This window comes from Saccopteryx leptura, chromosome 3 (genome assembly GCF_036850995.1).
Source record: "Saccopteryx leptura isolate mSacLep1 chromosome 3, mSacLep1_pri_phased_curated, whole genome shotgun sequence".
NCBI classification, from domain to species: Eukaryota; Metazoa; Chordata; class Mammalia; order Chiroptera; family Emballonuridae; genus Saccopteryx; species Saccopteryx leptura.
In genome coordinates, this window is record NC_089505.1 from 273,931,734 (window position 1) to 273,953,395 (window position 21,662).

The 21,662-nt window shown below is 39.8% G+C and overlaps 1 protein-coding gene across 2 annotated transcripts in view; it reads left to right on the top strand.

Annotated features, from left to right (window-relative positions):
• The window catches only part of THADA (THADA armadillo repeat containing), a 355,537-nt gene that overhangs the window by 20,428 nt on the left and 313,447 nt on the right, over window positions 1-21,662 (top strand). For both annotated transcript variants that reach the window (XM_066378390.1, XM_066378391.1), the window contains exons 12-16: window positions 3,091-3,242; window positions 4,151-4,306; window positions 5,000-5,122; window positions 10,463-10,586; window positions 18,399-18,550. In XM_066378390.1, the coding sequence (XP_066234487.1) occupies window positions 3,091-3,242; window positions 4,151-4,306; window positions 5,000-5,122; window positions 10,463-10,586; window positions 18,399-18,550 (707 nt within the window). The remainder of the gene's footprint in view (window positions 1-3,090; window positions 3,243-4,150; window positions 4,307-4,999; window positions 5,123-10,462; window positions 10,587-18,398; window positions 18,551-21,662) is intronic.

The window sequence follows — 21,662 nt, forward strand, 5'->3', positions numbered from 1 at the left end:
CCTTGGTGTGCTGGGACAATGCTCTGTCCGTTGAACAACCTGGTCAGGGTCCCTAGTTAGGATTCTTTTTTTTTTTTTTTAATGTGACAGAGACAGAGAGAGGGACAGTTAGGGACAGATAGGAAGGGAGAAAGATGAGAAGCATCAATTCTTCCTTGAGGCAACTTAGTTGTTCATTGATTGCTTTCTCATATGTGCCTTGATGGGGGCTACAGCAGACCGAGTGACCCCTTGCTCAAGCCAGCAACCTCAGGGTTTTGAACCTGGGTCCTCTGTGTCCCACTCCGACGCTCTATCCACTGCGCCACCACCTGGTCAGGCACTAGTTAGGATTCTTAAGTGTAGTTACTCTGGCAGGTGTTGACTACATACAAATTTAAATGTTATCATTTAAATAGTAAAGGAGGCTATTAACAATAGAGATTTTAGATCAAAACCAATGTTACTATACACAGCTAAATAGAGTGTTTTGGCTGAAGTTATTTCTACAAGCTAAGGCATGATTCTAGTTATGATTATGAGGTTTATTTTATAGTAGTCCCTCCTTCACTGTAGGGGATTACATTTGAAGACCCCCAGTGGATGCCTGAAGCTATGGATAGTACTAAACCCTATATATACTATGCTTTTTCCTATGCATACATACATATGATAAAGTTTAAACTGTAAACTAGGCAATTTCATGGACAGAAGAGTTCTTTTTACTATAGATCTTAGTAACCTCAGCATATAAATTTTTTTTTATTAAGTCAAGACCTTTTACTTTTTCACTTAAATAAAGTACTTTATGGCTTCTCTTTGGCACACCTGAATTGCCAGCATCAGTATTCTTTACTTTAGGGCCATTATTAAGTAAAATAAAGGTTACTTGAACACAAGCACTGGGATATCGCAGCAGTCATAACTGAGTTGTCCACTGAGTGACCACAGACAGATAGCGTATATGGTGTGGATATGCTGGACAAGGGATGATTCATGTCCCAGGCAGGACAGAGCGGGATGAAGTGAGATTTCATCATGCTACTCAGGAGACTGTGCAGTTTAAAACTTGTTATTTACTTATTTGTTAAATTTCTCATTTAATATTTTTGGATTGGGGGAACTATGGTATTAGCTTTTAATTTATTTTACCAAGTTCTTATTTGTTATTTGATTGTCAGGCTGGAGTATAAATTTGTGTTTTACACGATTTGCTTATTGAAGTGATCAAAACAGTAATTAAAAACTGTTTTGGCAAGATTAAACAGGTAAATTGGCAGTGGCGAGTGTTTGCCTCTGGGAAAGAGACAATATTTAGAGGCATGACCGCAAAAAACAGCTGTCTGTAATAATTTAAAATAGAAGTAAACACTCCATGGAAACTCAGTAACCCCAAAGGAGTCACTGGATTAAAACACAATTCAGTAATTAATATGTAAAATTATGATTCTGACTCATCATGCAAATCTTAAAATTATTATATTCTGTTTAACAGAGCAGGAAAATGCTACTCTACATCACATTTTAAGAATATTTGCAGACCCTGGCCGGTTGGCTCAGTGGTAGAGCATCAGCCTGGCATGTGGAAGTCCTGGATTCAATTCCCGGCCAGGGCACACAGGAGAAGTGCCCATCTGCTTCTCCACCCCTCCCCCTCTCCTTCCTCTCTATCTTTCTTTTCCCCTCCCACAGCCGAGGCTCCGTTGGAGCAAAGTTGGCCTGGGCGCTGAGGACAGCTCCATGGCCTTCGCCTCAGGTGCTAGAATGACTCTAGCCTCAACAGAGCAACAGCCCGGATGGGCAGAGTATCGCCCCCTGGTGGGCATGCTGAGTGGATCCTGGTCAGGTGCATGTGGAGTCTGTCTCACTGCCTCCCTGCTTCTAACTTCGGAGAAATACAAAAAAAAAAAAAAATAAATAAAAGAGGAAGAAGAAGAATATTTGCAGCTGGTCCTGGCCAAGTGGCTCAGTGGATAGAACATTGTCCCTGGTACACCAAGGTCCAAGTTTTAATCCCTAGTCAGGGCACATATGACAAGCAACCAATGAGGGTACAACTAAATGGAGCAACTAAGTTGAACAACTAGTCCATGCTTCTCTCTCTGCCCCTTCTCCCTGCCCCCTTCCTCCCTCTCTGTCTCTCTCTCTCTCTAATCAATGGGGGAGGATATTTGCAACTAAAATAATTTAAAACATTCAGTACTTCAAAGTAACTGAGATAGCTGAAAAGTCTGATTCCTATACAGAAAAATAAGTCATTATAATTTTAATAATTGTTCTTGCCTTTTTGAGAAGCCATCTGAAGTTCAGGATTAATGAATGTGTTCTGAAGTAAGGCAGGATTATTTTTATATCAAGGTGCCCTGTGGGCCAGAGCTGTTTGTCCCCTTAGTGATGACTGATGTCATGTTCTTTGTGAGCCTCCTTTTATCTTTACTAGGGAGGAGCAATAACTCCAAAATATGTAGGGAGGTCTGGTGTTCATATTTATATTAAGAAAATTTTTTTAGTGATTGATTTTAGAGAAAAAGGAATGGAGGTGGAGAGAGAGAGAGAGAGAAATATTGATTTGTTCTAATTATTTATGCATTCGTTGGTTGAGTCTTGTATGTGCCCTGAACAGGGATGGAACCTGCAACTTTGGTTTATCGGGACGACTCTAACCAACAGAGCTACCTGGCCAGGGCCTCAATGTTTATTTTTAGAGAAATAAAACACTGAAATGTTTTTCCTGTTTTTTGGTTGAAGGTCATTTTAGTTCTTTTTATTGTTTTAAATAGTTCTCTACCTGATTATTTTTCTGATTCACTTCTAGATTTGTTTTCTAACTGTCAAAGAAAAAGTAAAAATATTACCCCCAAATTCGGATTTTTTTAAGTTAACAATAGAAGATTACGCCTACTTGAAATTATTGACTCAAAACTATCAAATCTTTTGAGTGATGATTCTTTTATAATAGAAACTTCAACTCATGCTAGAATTTAGTTTAGAATGTGATTTTTATTTTTTGAAATGTTAATTATAAACATGAAAATGTGGTAGTTATTACATAGAACAATATTGATCTTGGTTATTGTACTTTTGAAACGAGCGATTTTTTCCTATCCTCAGGGTCTTATGATAGTAGAGGGGCTCTAGGAGCTTTGATGGCATGTCTGCGGACAGCTAGAGCTCACGGCCATCTTCAGTCTGCGACTGATACCTGGAGGAACCTCGTGTCTGGTGCAAAAATAAAGCAAGGCTTAATTCATCAGCACTGCCAAGTAAGTAAACAGAATGACTAGGAATTCATGCATGCAGTAGACTTATTTATTTAGCGGTCGAAGACAGAGGCCCCTATGTTATGCCCGTCACTGTGTGAAGGGGTCCATAAGGAAGATAAATAGAGAATGAAAAGTAAAGACCTTCTCAGTATACTCAGGCTATATAGTGTTTAGTTGAAGGAATAAGAAAACTTGCATAAAACAACTAGAGACTCTTAGATGTTCAGATACAGAGTGTGTTTATGCATAAGGACTTGGGAGGCTCAGGAGAAGAGACTGATTAGAGCATTGGTGGCTGATTAGGGAAGTGATGAATGTGATTAGGGGAGAAGAAGCCTTGGAGCAGCCCACAGAATGACAAACAAGGATGGAGGGTGATTAAGAACATTGTTTGGCAGGAGTGGAGTGTTTTGTCCCTTTTATGGAAGCCTACAGTTTTAGGCTGAAGGCTTCAGTTTTCATTCCGTTGGTAATGAGACCAGAGCCTTCAGCAAGGAAGTGAAATTAATGTAAACAGAGATGAATGTACAGAATGGGAGCAAAAAGAAATCAGGAGACCAGGTAGATGTATGTGCCTGACAGTAATCAAAGAGTGAGGTCGTGAGGTCCTGGGTGAAGTGGTCACTGAGAAATGAGAGTCAAAAAGAGTGAAGGGGGACATTACCATTGGAATAAGAACCTTTAAGATTGTTTACTTTAATAAATATCCAATTTACACATTTAATAAAATTTTATAGGTCATAACCATAGAGTCTTTGGGATAAAGAATCTTTCTGAAGAACATAAGGGTAAACTGAGGTTTACTGTTTGTTTTTTCCTGTGGTAGCCTATGTAAATACACACGTCAAGTGGTTTAGGCTTTGCTTCTTTCATTGAAGATTAACGTTTTATTGCTTGATGTGTTTTAGGTACGGATAGATACATTAGGCTTGCTTTGCGAAAGTAATCGAAGCACAGAAATCGTCTCCACAGAAGAAATGCAGTGGATTCAGTTCTTCATCACATACAATCTTAATAGTCAGTCCCCGGGGATGCGGCAGCAGATCTGCTCTCTTCTTAAAAAGGTAGACTTTCTCATCAGAAAGTACGGGGAAGTGGTGGACTTTGCTCTGGAAATCAATTCCCAGAAGAGCCCAGATCCTGGGAGGGTGTAAGAATAATGGTCACGGGCTTGGAGTACCACATCGCCTCATGACCCTTCTGAGATTCCATGGAACAGTTTACATTTATGATTAAAGTCCAGAGTGAAAAGTTCTTTCATTGGGTGTAATAAATCAAACTGGAGCTCAGGAAAAAAAAATCTAGGGTTTTCAGGGTGTACGTTATTTTAAGAAAACTTTGTTAATAGGAAGAAGGATGCCCTTGTACTTTATAGTTTCTTGAAGTGCCTCATGAAATAGTCATTATTGAAAATTCAACTTGAATTAATCACATAACACATTTAGGGATCAAGAATTGGTAGGGTATAGGAGTGACTATATCATCTTTAGGTTCATGCTAACCTAAAGGAAATAAAACTCCAGTTTAATGATGTTTATTCTGATTTGCAGTAATATATTGTTTTTGGTTTTAAAAATGTAAATGCAACTTTTCTGTGGAAAATGAGATGCCATGTAAATATTAAGAGTTTAAAAACCAGTACTCTATTTGCCTGAAGTTTTAGCGTAAAGAATTTAGCAAGTTCTTCCTTTGTCTTATATGCTGACGTTTAAGGTTAACCTGGCTCACATATGCTTCCTTTTTCTTTTTCTCAAAAGTTGTTTTGTAGGATACAGGAAAGTTCTCAGGTACTTTATAAACTGCAGCAAAATAAATCCAAATGTGAATCAGGAAATGAATTAACCGAACAGCACCCTTCTGTTTCTTTACAGCAGTATAAGGTAGGTGGTATATTTCTAGACCTACAGATTCTTTTTTTGTTTGTTTGTTTGTTTTTAGTGAGAGAGACAGAGAGTGACAGAGAGAGGGACAGGTAGGGACAGACAGACCTGAAGGGAGAGAGAGATGAGAAGCATCAGTTCTTCATTGCAGCACCTTAGTTGTTCATTGATTGTTTTCTCGTATGTACCTTGACTAGGGGGCTCCACCTGAACCAGTAAGCCAGCAACCTTGGGCTCAAGCTAGTGACCATGAGATCATGTCAGTGATCCCCTGCTCAAGCCAGTGACCCTGTGCTCAAGCCAGATGAACCCACGCTCAAGCCAGATGAGCCCATGCTCAAGCCAGATGAGCCCATGCTCAAGCCAGATGAACCCACGCTCAAGCCAGATGAGCCCATGCTCAAGCTGGTGAGTGCATGCTCAAGGTGGATGAGCCTGCACTCAAGCCGGCAACCTCAGGGTTTTGAACCTGGGTCGTCTGTGTCCTAGGCTGATGTTCTATCCACTGTACCACCACGTGGTCAGGCTAGACCTATAGATTCTTAAGAAACTCAAAACAATTATGAATATGCATTAAAGGGAAATAAATGGAATCTCTTGGTAAGTAGTGTTCCTGTGCTTTCTTTCCTTCAAGCTGTGTTTTACCTATTCCTACTGGTGCTTTTGTACTTCTCTTATGGAACAACATGAATGAGTTACCCTCAATGTTTACAGCTCTTGTGGGCCAGATGAATTTAGTTCTTTAACAAATGGGTAATTGCTGGCCCTGAACTCCCCTTCCCCTCCCCAGGGTAGAAGACTGCTGTCTGGGTCTGGTTCCTTTATACTAACATGATGCTCAGTGGCTGATGGTAGTGACTCCTGATCTGTGGTCCAGCTGTGGAAGTTTCTGTCTATTCCATTTTGGAGTGAGCTTGAAGAGTAGAGCAGGCTTTTAGGATATGGTGTTAATGGGATGGATGGGATCCCAGATAGAGCAACCCCAGTCTGGAGCAGGGCTTGACAACCTTTCATTTCTGTCCATCAGAACGGAATGAGCTTTTCACCACTGGTTTCTTTTTTTTTTTTTTGTATTTTTCCGAAGCTGGAAACAGGGAGGCAGTCAGACAGACTCCTGCATGCGCTTGACTGGGATCCACCCGGCATGCCCACCAGAAGGCGATGCTCTGCCCATCTGGGGCGTTGCTCTGTTGTAACCAGAGCCATTCTAGCACCTGAGGCAGAGGCCATGGAGCCATCCTCAGCGCCCAGGCCAACTTTGCTCCAATGGAGCCTTGGCTGTGGGAGGGGAAGAGGGAGACAGAGAGGAAGGAGAGGGGGAGGGGTGGAGAAGCAGATGGGCGCTTCTCCTGTGTGCCCTGGCTGGGAATCGAACCTGGGACTCCTGCACGCCAGGCTGATGCTCTACCACTGAGCCAATCGGCCAGGGCCTCATCACTGGTTTCTTACTCCATGTCTAGCGTCTCAGAAGTAGACACTTATTATCTTCTTTTTTTTTTTTTTTATCTTCTAAGACCCAGATAGAGGACAGGGTTCAACTTTTTTTTTTTTCATTTAGGGAAACAAGAGTAATGATGCATTGGAGCCGTAAAATACTCATCACTTATTTTAACATTGTGGATGGGCCTTAGTTTTCAATTTTGCATTAAAAGATAAAAATTATCTAAAGAAGAATATTTCTATAGAAAGACTGAAATCAGCTTCATCTTTGTAAAATGCCATTAAGGAAGATTAGAAAGATGTACTTAAACCTAAACTTTAAGCATATAGGTTTAGTCCTAATTCTGCCATTGATTAGTTGGTTTACTTTATGGGTCTCTTCAACTCTATGTGGGATTAGTAACCTCTGTAAAAAGGTTTGTTTTGAGGATTAAATGAAAAAGCTCTTTGTAAACTGTAAATCACTCTAAAAAGCCTTGCTGGGAATCATTGAAAGTGTTTAGAGTATGTATTGAGCACTTGCTGTGTGTGTGGAATGGATTTAATTTTTCTGAGATCATTTCTAGGTGATCTAAGGAAACATTTCTTTTGCTTCTTTTTGCAAGGGGTAAAGTGACATTTGTCTAGATTAGTTACTGAGAAACACAAAAGCTATTTTGTGGATTGACATTATGAATTTTCATGTATGCATGTTTTCTTAGTTTGCACTTATGGGTATATATTTTTTGAAAGCTAGTCTTTAGAGTTAATCTGAATCAATCTCGTGGTTCTTGTATTTTCTTCGTACTGTAGTCACATGTGGCCTTGGAGGTTGCAACTTGGGCGGTATATTGTCAACCTCATCGTAACAGTGGATGTCATGCAATGTGTGGTATAGGTTCAGAGCCTGTCAACAGACTCAGTGCTGGGGAAAAAGAGGAGGCTGTTAGTTGGAAAAGATGTTGTCTGGTCTAGTGGAGGAGATTGTTTCATACCTAAATAATTGTTATCAATAGCTATAATACTTTCAAATTTACAAAATGCTTTATATCAATGTTCTCATTTAATCTTTATTAGCAAGGCTGTGAAATAGGCATTATTATTCCCATGTAAAGGTGAGAAAACTGAAGCTTAGAAAAGCTGAGTAACTGCCTAACATTTCTCAGCTTGTAAGTAGTAGATCTGGATTTGCTCTTGACTCTAAAATCTGATTAGTGTTTTTCTCTTAGTACCAGCTTAAGTGAAGGTCTGGAGGTAAGAAAGTGTAGAAAGAATTTGGGGAATGGTGAATCCACTGATATGAATGACATAAGATACTGAGGGGAACAGAGAGGGTGAGTGATGGGAAATGAGTTAGTAAATCAAATAGTTTTGAATGCTAGGCCAAGGTATTTGGAAGTCTTACAATTATAAGATTATTCTTAAAGGTTGAGCTTGTTGTCCTTTAATGTGAATATTATGCTACTCATTTATAATTAAAACTAGTTTAACTAGGATATTTTCAGCAACTACCCTATTACTTTGAAATCCAATAGAACTAATAAACTCTTATTTAGCACCTGTAAGGGCCTACAAGATAAATCCCCAAAGCTGTATGTCCTTGACCAAAGAAGTGAATGCAGGGATCCTGTCTAGAGTCAGTAGAGATTAGAGCAGCTTTCATCTGCTCAGTTACAAATATGTGTCATTGGGGTATGCAGTTCACGAGATGCTTTAGAATCACAACTTTTCCTTATAACTTTTCTCTTAGATCTTACACAGAAAAAAAATATTATTTTAATTAGAGGGAGGAGATTTTATTCTGGATAAAGTATTTCCCACTTTGCTTTTTGTTTAAAAATTGCATTTTACTAAAAATTTTTGTTTTTTATCATTTCTATAAACAGAATGGTAGAACAGGAATCTATCTCAAAGGGGCAGACAGAAGACAACTGAATAGTTGGATTTTTTAATGAATGAATTATGTCATTATACCCCAATTTATCAAATATTACACTTATCAAATTTATCAGATAGTAGATATTAGATATTTCTCTGGTCACTTGAAGGCTTAAAATATATTCATCCCTTTGATGCTTAAATGCCTCTCATGAAGAAGTCAATATTCATACAGTTTTAGCATAAGTCAGGGAAGAATGGATTTGTTTTTACTAAAAATATGTGTTTTTTTCTTGTGTGAGGTACAATAGGAATTGTACTCGTAGACTCTACAAAACTGGAGTTCATTAAAGTCATGGTAGCTCATAGTCAAGGGTGAAAATCAGAATTGTCAAGGGAAGTAAACATCTAGTATTGTTTTTTAAAATTTTTTCTCCCTTAGTTAAAGGGGAAAACAAAACCACTCTTAAAGGTGATACTTTTGCCCTGGCCGGTTGGCTCAGCGGTAGAGCGTCGGCCTAGCGTGCGGAGGACCCGGGTTCGATTCCCGGCCAGGGCACATAGGAGAAGCGCCCATTTGCTTCTCCACCCCTCTGCCGCGCTTTCCTCTCTGTCTCTCTCTTCCCCTCCCGCAGCCGAGGCTCCATTGGAGCAAAGATGGCCTGGGCGCTGGGGTTGGCTCTGTGGCCTCTGCCTCAGGCGCTAGAGTGGCTCTGGTCCCAATATGGCGACGCCCAGGATGGGCAGAGCATCGCCCCCTGGGGGGCAGAGCACCGCCCCTGGTGGGCGTGCCGGGTGGATCCCGGTCGGGCGCATGCGGGAGTCTGTCTGACTGTCTCTCCCTGTTTCCAGCTTCAGAAAAATGAAAAAAAAAAAAAAAAAAAAAAAGGTGATACTTTTATTTATTTATTTTTATTTTAAAATTTTATTTATTTTTTAAATTAACATTTCTTTTTTATTTAGACAATTAATTTTAACAGAGTGACATTGATTAATTAGGGTACATAGATTCAGAGAAAACATCTCCAGGTCATTTTGACATTTGATTATGTTGTATACCCATCACCCAAAGTACATAAAGAGCACTTTATGAATTTGACTCCAAAGGCAAGGGAAGTGAAGGCAAAAATAAATGAATGGGACTACGTCAGACTAAGAAGCTTTTGCACAGCAAAAGAAACTGACAACAAAACAAACAGCCAACTAAATGGGAGATGATATTTTCAAACAACAGCACAGATAAGAGTCTAATATCCAAAATATACAAAGAACTCATAAAACTCAACAACAAACAAGCAAACAATCCAATAAAAAAATGGGAAGAGAACATGAACAGACACTTCTCCCAGGAAGAAATACAATTGGCCAACAGATATATGAAAAGATGCTCATCTTCATTAGCTATTAGAGAAATGCAAATCAAAACTACAATGAGATACCACCTCACACCTGTTAGATTAGCTATTATCAACAAGATAGGTAATAACAAGTGTTGGAGAGGCTGTGGAGAAAAAGGAACCCTCATTCACTGTTGGTGGGAATGTAAAGTAGTATAACCACTATGGAAGAAAGTATGGTGGTTCCTCAAAAAATTAAACGTAGAACTACCATATGACCTAGCAGTCCCTCTACTGGGTATATACCCACAAAACTCCAACAAAACACTGGTATGTAAAGATACATGCAGCCCCATGTTCACGGCAGCATTGTTCACAGTGGCCAAGACATGGAAACAACCAAAAAGCCCTTCAATAGATGATTGGATAAAGATGTGATACATATATACTATGGAATACTACTCAGCCATAAGAAATAATGACATAGGATCATTTACAACAACATGGATGGACCTTGATAACATTATACTGAGTGAAATAATTAAATCAGAAAATACTAAGAACTATATGATTCCATATATAGGTAGGACATAAAAATGAGACTCGGGGACATGGACAAGAGTGGTGGTTGCCAGGGGAAAGGTGATACTTTTAAGATAACCTATTGTGAGCTAACTCCATTTTGCTTTTTGTAATTTATTTTTAGAATTTCATGTCATCCATTTGCAACAGTCTTTTTGAAGCATTGTTTCCTGGCTCTTCTTACCCAACTAGATTTTCAGCTTTAACCATTTTAAACTCAATAGCTGAAGTTTTTCCTGTCCCAGAAGGTAAGTTTTCAATAATGCTCAGGAAAGTATTTTTTTTCTTACAAAACACATACTTTTTCAGCATTGTGTTTTACTTGACTTTTGACTTGTGTTGTTTTTCTAGGTTCTTATGGGAGGTTTTATTCTCACTATATAATTCTTTTTTTTTTTTTTTTTGTATTTTTCTGAAGCTGGAAACGGAGAGAGACAGTCAGACAGACTCCCGCATGTGCCCGACCGGGATCCACCCGGCACGCCCACCAGGGGGTGACACTCTGCCCCTCTGGGGCATCGTTCCTTTGCGACCAGAGCCACTCTAGTGCCTGGGGCAGAGGCCAAGGAGCCATCCCCAGCGCCCGGGCCATCTTTGCTCCATTGGAGCCTCGCTGCAGGAGGGGAAGAGAGAGACAGAGAGGAAGGAGAAGGGGAGGGGTGGAGAAGCAGATGGGTGCTTCTCCTGTGTGCCCTGGCCGGGAATCGAACCCGGGACTTATGCACGCCAGGCCGACGCTCTACCACTGAGCCAGCCGGCCAGGGCTCACTATATAATTCTTAAGTGGATATAATTAAATTTGTCAATAAGGAACATGAGGAAGAGAAACTATAGTTATTTGCCAATCCAAAACTACAGTTTTCACAGACTGTGCTTCTTATGAGAAGAGCTGCTTTTCTTACTGTGACCTAATTTCTAAGTTGTTGTTCTAATATAGTGCCCAATCTGTTCTTTAAGTTTTAAAAATTAAAAAAAAAGATAGTTTCTCTTGTGTATAACATTCCTCAGTGAGTCTGTGTGGTTAAAATGTGGTTTCCCTTTGCATGCTGTTTGTTTCATAAGTCTCGATCTGGTTTCAGAAAGACTAGAGGAGGATATCATTTCCAAGCATTCTGATTGACGATGGCCTTTGTTTCTTCTTCTGCGGGATACTCAGAGAGGCCGAACATGTAACTTCCCTTGGAGTTTTTTTCTTTTTATCCTTTTTGACAAGACATGGTTCTTTTTATCCTCGTGTATGAGTTTATGTGTGTTTCAATGTGGAGTTTTTGTTGGTGCTCAGCCTTTTTTGTCTGTGGTCAAACAGAAAAATACCCTGTTCAGCTGCTTTTTTGGAAGGAACTTGACATTATAGTTGGATTTTTTTGTTTGTTTCTTTAAATCTTTGGCAAAGTATAATTTTTGTAGCTGGGAATAGAGTTATTTGATATTAATATAGATGTGCTTCATTTGAAGGAAACCATGTTTTTCAAGTTTTTATATGAAAAAGTTTCAAACCAAGAGCAAAGTTCAAGAATAGTTCAATGCACGACCGTGTACCCTTTGCCTAGATTTGTCACTTGTATATATTTCGCCATACAGTAAGTACTCACTTAATGGCGTCAGTAGGTTCTTGGAAACGGTAACTTTAAGTGAAACGACGTGTAACGAAACCAATGTTACCACAGGTTAACTGATCTAAACAAGAGTCAAGTTTCTGCAGTGTACTTTGGTCACAAAAAGAGCACCAAGCCTCTAGATAAAAACCTAAAACACTTCAAATATGAAACATTGAAGTAAATGTTAGATATGCATATATTTAAGAAAGATTAATAAAAACCAGTGATATAATTCTTTTCCAACCCATTTACTCCAACCAGGGTCTCGGATGTCCTGAGTCCATCCTAGCAGCTCAGGGCACAAAGTAGGAACCCACCCTGGACAGGACACCCTTCCTTTGCAGGTCGTACTCACACACACACACCCACACTTACTCAGGCTGGGACAGTTTAGACACACCAGTTAACCTTTGGGAGGTGGGAGGAAGCTGGACTACCCATAGAAAACCCGTGCAGACATGGGGAGAACTTGCAGACCTCACACAGAAAGTGGCCCTTGCCAGGAATTGATTTTCTTTCCCTTCATCAATGTTTTAACGAAAAGATGTTGAAAGAAATGATGTTACGGAAAAACCTACCATATTTGCTTTATCTCTCTTTTATTAATATTGTAACCATAACATAATGATCAAATTCAGGAAACTTAATGTTGACATATGCTATTGCCTAATATACAATTTATATTCAGATTTTGCCAGTTGTTGCAATAAGTGGCCTTTTAATGTTTATTTTTTAATTTTTATTTTTTTAAGTGGAAGGAGGGGAGATAGAGAGACAGACTCCCGCATGCACCTTGACTGAGATCTACCTTGCAACCCTCATTTGAGGCTGATGCTCAAATCAACTAAGCTATCCTCAGCACCTGGGCCGACGCTCAGAGCAACTGAGCCACTGGCTGTAAGGGGGAAGAGAGAGAGAAGGGAGAGAGGGAGGGGAAGAAAAACAGATGGTTGCTTCTCATGTGTTCCGTGACTAGGGATTGAACCCAGGATATCCACATGCAGGGCCAACGCTCTATCCCCTGAGCCTACTGGCCAGGGCCAAGTGGCATTTTTTAAAAAACATTTTTTTCTCTATAATCCAGGAACTAGTCCAAGATCATACATTGCATTTCTTTGTAATATCTCTTTTAGCCTCCTTTAACCTGGAAAGTGTCTTATTTTTTGATGTTAATGTTTTGGAAGTTGTATATCAGTCTTACAATTTCCTCATGATTTCATTCAGGTTGTGCACTTTTGGTAGGAATACTGCATAGGTGATAGGATGTTTTTATCAGGGCATCAATAGGAGGTACATAATGTTGGCTTGTCCGATTATTCATGATGAAAAATTTGATCACCTGATGAAAGTAGGTGTGGGAGCTGAAAAATGACCTCCAAAAGATATCTACATCAAACTCTTAGTACCCATGAATGTGAACCTTACTTGGAGAAAGATTCTTTGCAGATGTGATTAAGTTAAGGATTCTTTTTTTATTATTCAGTGAGGAGACGGGAGACAGAGACAGACTCCTGCATGCGTCCCAACTGGGTCTACCCGGCAAGCCCACTAGGGGCGATTGACCAAGCTCTTCTTAGTGCCTGAGGCAGAGGCCATGGAGTCATCCTTAGCACCTGGAGCCAGCTCGCTCTGATTGAGCCATGGCTGCAGGAGGGGAAGAGAGAAGTGAGGAGGGGAGTCGAGAAGCAGATGGGCACTTTTCTTGTGTGCCCTGATCAAGAATCGAATTCAGGACATCCACACGCTGGGCCAATGCTCTACCACTGAACCAACTGGCCAGAGCCAACTGGCCAGGGCCAACTTAAGAATCTTAAAATGAGATAATCTTGGATTTTCTGGATGGGCCTAAATGCCATCACAAGTATTGTTATTATAGAAAGACAAAGGGAGATGTGAAACAGAAGAGTCAATGTGCCAGTCTCTACGTATTGAAATAATATGGCTACAAGCCATGGAATCCTGGCAGCCCCCAGAAGCTGACAGAGACTAGGGACAGGTTCTCTCTTTGAGCCTCTGCAGTGAGCGTTGTCCTAATAACACCTTGATTTTGGACTTCTGGCTTTCAGGACTGTGAGCTACCAAGTTTGTGGTAATTTGTTAAAGCAGCCACAGAAAATGTGTATAGGAGCATCCATCAGTTTAGAGAATTTCAGTGGTACTACAACTGAACTTTTAAATTAAGTTTTATCTAAGAACAATTGCTTATCCAATTAACAAATGTACATGTAAGGTAGTAGTTAGAGTTGCACCTAAGAGTAGGGAAAGTAATGCTAGGCTGAATTATACTAGTAATTTTTCAACTGAGAGAGTAGTTTAATCTATTTAGATGTACATTAAAAGTGAAAAACCTGAGTCATCTTCCTAATGAATGAATCACATATAATTGGTCAGTGACTGACTTCACAGTATTTATGTTAATTAAACAACTTGGGGGAAATGCAAATGGTGCACACCATACTACACCCATTAAAGGAGGCTAAAAAAGCATGGCCATGAAATACAGGATGGGAATGTAAGTTATTCTTGATCTTTATCTCAAGTACTTTAATGTCAGTCTTTATATTACTTTATAGTTCTGTGAGTTGGGATTAGTCAGATGGTTTCTGCCTTTCTTCAAATATGTCCTGGTTCAAGAAGAATAAGCCACATGCATCTTTCTTACTCAGAATAAAGGATCACAGTATCTATGGTCAAAAACTTGATTCCACAATTGGATTAAAGGGGTTGATTCAGCAAATATTTATGTAGTACCATGCTTATTATATGTCAAGCAGCCAAGGATACGCAGCATACAAAACAAAGTGCTTTCCAGGTTTGAGCTTATATTTTAGTGAAGGGAGTCAGATAGTAAATTCCCAAGTAACACATGGCATTTCAGAGGGGGATAAGTACTATGAAAAAGTAGTTCAAGAAGAGAAAGGGAGGGCAATATAGACGGCCCAGGAGGGTGGCAGTGCTGTTTCATACAGTAGTCTCAGAGAAGGCTTCAGATTTGAGCAGAGCTCTTAAACAACCAGTGGGTAAAGAAGAAATCACAAGAGGAATTAGAAAATACTTTGAAAGGATTGAAAACAAAAACACAACATACCGAAATTTATGGGATGAATTAAAGCAGAGCTCATCGGGAGATTTATAGCTATGCATGCCTGCATTAAACAAGAAAAAAGGTCTCAAAGCAGTAATCTAACTTTATACCTCAAGGAATTAGAAAAAAGAAGAGCAAACCTTACTTAAAGCTAGCAGAAGGAAGGAAATACGAAAGACTAGAATGGAGATAAGCAAAACGGGGTACAGAAAAACAATACAGAGACTTAACAAAACCAAAAGTTTTTTGTTTGTTTTGTAAAGATTAACAAAGTTGACAAAGTTTTGGCTATACTAAGAAAAAAGAAAGAAGGCGTAAGTAACTAAAATCAGAAATGAAAGTAAGGATATTTCTACTGACCTTACAGAAATAAAAAGGACTATAAGACAGTGCTATGAACTGTATTTCCAATAAATTAAATAACCTAGATGAAATGGACAGATTCCTAGAAACATAAAATTACTGACTCAAGAAAAAATAGAAAATTGAAACAGACTGATAGCAAGTAAAGAGAGTCAATAATCAAAAGCCTCTCAGCAAAATCCAGGAGTGGCTTCACTGGTGAATCCTACCATAGATTTTAAAAGAATTAACATCAATCCATCTCAAACTCTTCCAAAAAATTGAAGAACAGGGAACTTTTTATGAGGCCAGTAGTATCAGCCAGACAGATTCTACAAGAAAAGAAAACTATAGGCCAATCTCCCTTAAGAATATAGATGTAGAATTTATTTTTTTTAAAGAGAGAGAGAGAGAGGTAGGGGAACAGACAGGAAGGGAGAGATGAGAAGCATCAATTCTTTATTGCAGCACCTTAGTTGTTCATGGATTGCTTTCTCATATGTGCCTTGACCGAGGGGCTACAGCCAAGCCAATGACCCCTTGCTCAAGCCAGTGACCTCAAGCTCAAGCTAGCAACCTTGGGTTTCAAGCCGATGACCATGGTGTTGTGTCTATGATCTCACGCTCAAGCCAGCTACCCTGCACTTAAGCTGGCGAGCCTACACTCAAGCAAGATGAGCCCATGTTCAAGCCAGCAACCTTGGGGTTTTAAACCCGGGTCCTCAGTGTTCCAGACCAATGCTTTATCCACTGCGCCATCATTTGGTTAGGCTAAAAAATGTATTGATTTTAGAGAAACATTGATTTGTTGTTCCACTTATTTATGCATTCATTGGTTGTTTCTTGTATGTTCCCTGACCAGGGATCAAACCCATAACCTTGATGTATCAAGATGATGCTCCAAACAATTGAGCTACCAAGCCAGGACCTCACTGCAAAAATTCTTAACCAAGTACTAGCAAACCATATCTAGCTGCATTTAAAATATATTGTCAATTTGCCTGACCAGGTGGTGACACAGTGGATGGAGTGTCGAACTGGGAAACAGAGGACCCAGGTTCAAAACGCTGAGGTGTCCGGCTTGAGCACAGCATCGCTGGCTTGATGTGTGGGATCATAGACATGACCCTTTGGTTGCTGGCTTGAGGCCAGACATTGCTGGCTTGAGCCCAGAGATCACTGGTGTGAAGCCCAAGGTTGCTGGCTCAAGCACAAGGTGTCTGGCTTGAGCAAGGAGTCACTCACTCTGCTGTAGCCCCCTGGTCGAGGTACATATGAGAAAGCAATCAATAAACAACTAAGGTGCTGCAACAAAGAATTGATGCAACAAAGAATTGATGCTTCTCGTCTCCCTTCCTGTCTGTCTGTCCCTATCTGTTCCTCTCTCTGTCTCTGTCACAAGAAAAAAAAAAAAAAATATATATATATTATCAATATAAGGAACATCCAAACCTTTAAGAATTTTTATGAGTTTATTTGAGCCAAACTATTAACAATTTCCAGGAATCAAAACACAATGGATTGAGAAAATGCTCCAGAAAATGGCACAGAGTTTTGTTAACTTGTGAGTTAAGATTAAAGTAAAAACTCACTGATTTATATTGAACAACTTTCCTCAAATTAAGCATAGGATTATTTTCAGAGGTTAATTTGTTAAATGCTGTTAAATGTTCTTCACATTCTGCTAGGAAACCCATTTTTTGCCATAGTGTTGAGTCTTGATCTTAGAGTTAAATGAATTCAGTGACTAGTATTTTTTTATAATAGTTTTTCTGTTCATTTCTTGGTTGCCTGAAATTTGTCTTTCTTTGAGAAGAGTTGAGGAAATGTAGTTTTTTTGTTTGTTTTGTGTGAGAGAGAGAGACAGACAGGAAGGGAGAGAGATGGGAAGTATCAACTCATGGTGTGGCACCTTAGTTGTTCATTGATTGCTTTTTCATATGTGTCTTGACTGGGAGACTACAGCTGAGCCAGTACCCCTTACTCAAGCGAGCAACCTTGGGCTTAAGCCTGCAACCATGGGATCATGTCTGATCCCACACTCAAGCCAGCATCCCTGTGCTCAAGCCAGTGACCTCAGGGAATTTAATGCATAATTTTTGTCACATCATCTTTCCGTGAGGATTTGTAAGCATTGCTTCATTGTCTTTTAGTATTGTATTCTGCTGTGGCATAGAGTGAAGCTGGACTAATTTTTTTCCACTTTGTAGATAAATTGAGCTTTTTGCCTGAATGGCCAAAAGATTTCTTCTTTATCTTTGATGCCCGGTAATTCTATTAGGCTATGTCTTATTGATTATTCAGTGTTAGTTCAACTAAGACATGATAGGACTTTGGGTTCTAGGTCAAGAAGTTCACTGAAGATTTTGTGTGTGTGTGTGTGTGACTGAGACAGAGAGAGAGAGGGGGACAGATAGGGACAGATAGGAAGGGAAAGAGATGAGAAGCATCAATTCTTTGTTGCGGCACCTAGTTATTCATTGATTGCTTCACATATGTGCCTTGATTGGGGTTGGGGGCTACAGCAGAGCAAGTGACCCCTTGCTAAAGTCAGCGACCTTGGGTTCAAGCTGGTGATCTGTGTGCTCAAACCAGATGAGCCCGCGCTCAAGTCGGCCATCTCGGGGTTTCGAACCTGGTTCTTCTGTGTCCCAGTCTGATACTCTATCCAGTGCGCCACTGCCTGGTCGGGCTTATGAAGACTTTTAAAAATACTTATTTCTTAATTTATTGGTTTTTATTTGTTCAAAAAATAACTTAGTCATCTGGTACATAATATGTAACTTTTGAAAGAGAATGAAATGGTTTTAAAATTTTAAACAACATTTACTCCCTATTTGGTAAGTTGTAATACTTATTGTTTTATCATTTATATTAATAGAAAATGTATTCTTTTATGCTATTATGGATAAAGTATGAAGTGTGAATTTTTGTACAAATTTTCTATACATTAGGTTAAATAACTTTTTCAAAATGTTTTTTTCTTTTTATTCATTTTTAAATGTTTTTTTATTTTTGTGTTTTGTTTTTTTTAGGTCAAGTCCAAACAGTGTATCAGCTGAGTCAGGATATTGATGTTGGTCGTTTCCAAACATTAATGGAATGTTTTACCAGCACTTTTGAAACAGTGAAAAATTTAGCCTTTGAACTTCTGATGAAGTTACCAAAAACAGTTGCACAGGTTCAGGTATTTGGACTTTTCCTATGTAAATATATATGCATGAAAACTTTCTTTTTAAAGCAACAGATAAGGCCTGGCTCAGTGGTAAGAGTGGAGGCCTGGTGTGTGGAAGTTCTGGGTTCAATTCCCAGTCAGGGCACACAGAAGAAGCAACTGTCTGCTTCTCCACCCTTCTCTCTCTCTCTCACTCTCTCTGTATCTCTCTTCCCCTCCTGCAGCCATGGCTGATTGGAGCTGGCCCTGGGCACTGAGGCTCCATGGCCTTGCTTCAGGCGCTGAAATAGCCTGGTTGTTGAGCAACAGAGAAGCAGCCCCAGGTCAGCAGAGCATCGCCCTGTTACAGGGCTTGCCGGGTAGATCCCGGTCAGGGAGCATGCAGGAATCTCTCTCTGCCTCCCTACCTTCTACCTCTCACTTAGTAAAAAAAATAAAACAATAGATAAAGAAATTAATGGATTGTACAGACTCTGCATCTGAATTCTTACATCTTCGGGCTGTTTCAGTTATAATACCTATGTTTTTGAGGGGTGGTGGGATAGAGGGATTGTGGGATGGTGGGATAGAGGAGGTGGGAAAGGGGGAATCGTGTAAAAGGGAACAAAGTCCGAATCAGTGAGCTTGGTTTTTTTTTTAATTGTTTTGATAAAAAGGGAGGTGTAGGAGGCAGTAGGTTTTATTGTGTATGAGATTATTGGTAGATTTCAGTTAACTGTTGTCTCTCCAGTTTCCTTGGACATGTTAATATTTAATCAAAACACATCACTTACAGTAATTTAAGTAAAAAATTTTGAGATAATCCCCCTGCTTAGTAGGCTGGAAAGCTGAGGTAGAAAACAAGTTTCTGATCTTCCAATGAGCAATAGCTAAACTGAGACTGTACCCAGAGTACGTGAAGTTAACAACAGTTCTCTCCCGGGCAGGTGGTCTACTCCGTCCCCGCCCCCACTCTCTTCCTGATACTCTGCACTTCCCACCTTGGGATAGGAACCAAAGATGGGCTTGGGAGTGAGGGCACAGCATGGGGATGGGTCTGCAGAGAGTTCCCTGGCTCAGGATTCTGCTTTGCCCTTCAGGCTTGTTCTGGGGCTAGAAGGTTACCAGTAGCTGTGGGATCGGGTTACTGGCTCTAGAGCTTTGCTGTGGTTTTCTGTTAGAGCTGTATAAAGGCCAAGGGTGCCTGTAAGGGCTGCAGCTGAGCCTTGGTCTGAGCTCCAGCTCTTAGGCTGCATCTAGGGCATGGCAGTTGTAGATGCAGTGGGCTTCTGTAGGAGTACCTGTCAGAGAGCATAAGGAGTCTGTTCCCATGGCTTCTAGATGGCATTGCAAGGTCTCAGAGCATCTTCCTCTATCTTGGATCCATATTGGAGTTGCTCTCCAGTGTTCACCTATCCCTTTGGTCTTTCAGGTGCCCTGGTGAGCGAAGCTGCTTTGGTGTTTCAGCTTCTAACTTGTGTACCATTTAGAGTTTTTAAAGAAGATACTTTCTCTTACTCTATTTCCTTTCTCCTCTCCCACATAACCCTCTACTTTGCTGTTATCTTTCATCATACTGTAGCCTCATATATATATGAGGCATATATATAAGTATGCCTCATTCCTGGCAAATATTTTGAGAATATCTAGAGTGGGGAAGGTACATTATAGCACTTATATGAAAGACTTGGTCCTTACATGAATTATGAAGGGTTCTTAGGGGGCCTCTGTATCTCTAATTTACTAAATGTGTGCTTGGTATATAGACAGTAACTGTAGAATTCAGGAAACTTAGCACATATGGCTTGCTGTAGGATTTTGTTGGTTCTATTATTTGGTATGTCTTGCATATTAGTAAAATGATCTTAGGAATAGGCATTCAAGATTTTAACTTATTAATTACATATTTCCAAAGTTTTTCTTTGGGTATACCTTATATTAAAATATAATTAACACTGGAGAACAATTTTTTTTTTCATTTTCTGTTGCATGAGGTTTTAGAACTGTTTCTATATATTTCTGCATCGCTGATTCTAAATCTGAAATCTGTTTTTTGGTGCATGCTCTAGTTTTTTATGCAATTTTAATTTCTTTTTGTTACAGTTAATGGCATGCATTGGTTTTTAAATTGGAGTTAAAGGGCAATGACTCTTGGATTGAACATAACCACAAGGCAATTAATGTTTTACAAACATCACTTTTACATAATTGTAATTGTTTTTAAATGTATAAAATTATTATCTGATAAAAACACTCTCTTATTTTGTTTTAAGATCGAATCATGGCTTCTTTGAGTAGGCGTAAATGTAAGAATAGTCTTGACATCTTCTGTGATATATGTGGCTCTTACAGACTTCAATGTTATAGGCGCAATATTTCATCATTTGTGACACGTGCATATATTGCCTATTTTCAAATTCCCCTTGGCAATCAAGACAAGAATTGGGCTTCTTATATTGTGTGTAATAATTGTGAGAAGATGCTTTGTGACTGGACAAAAGGAAAATGCAAAGGAATGCCTTTTGGTATTTCCATGGTTTGGCGTGAACCTAAGGACCACAGCAGTGACTGTTATTTCTGTCTGATCCATACAAAGGGCATCGGCAAGAAAAAATGGTATATGATTGCATATCCTAATGTTCCTTCAGCAATACGACCTATCCAACACTCTAAGACACTCCCAGTTTTCAATGGTTTTATTTCTTCTAAGGACGAAGAAAGTGAACATGCTGATCAAGTGTATTTTGATAAGATGCATGAGGAAATGGTTGTAGAATCTGAGGGTCTTCTTCTGATGCCAAGCAGTCATTAACCCCTCAGCAGTTTAGCCAACCTGAATTGAATGACTTAGTAAGAATGACATAAAAATTGTCCTCAACTTTCTGAAGTATGAGGAGCATAACTGGATCATTTTTGTGGATCTTAAAATGGTAAATTTTCTGCCCTGGCCGGTTGGCTCAGTGGTAGAGTGTCAGCCTGGCGTGCATGAGTCCCAGGTTCGATTCCCGGCCAGGGCATACAGGAGAAGCACCCATCTGCTTCTCCACCCCTCCCCCTCTCCTTCCTCTGTGTCTCTCTCTTCCCCTCCTGCAGCCAAGGCTCTATTGGAGCAAGTTGGCCCGGGTGCTGAGGATGGCTCTATGGC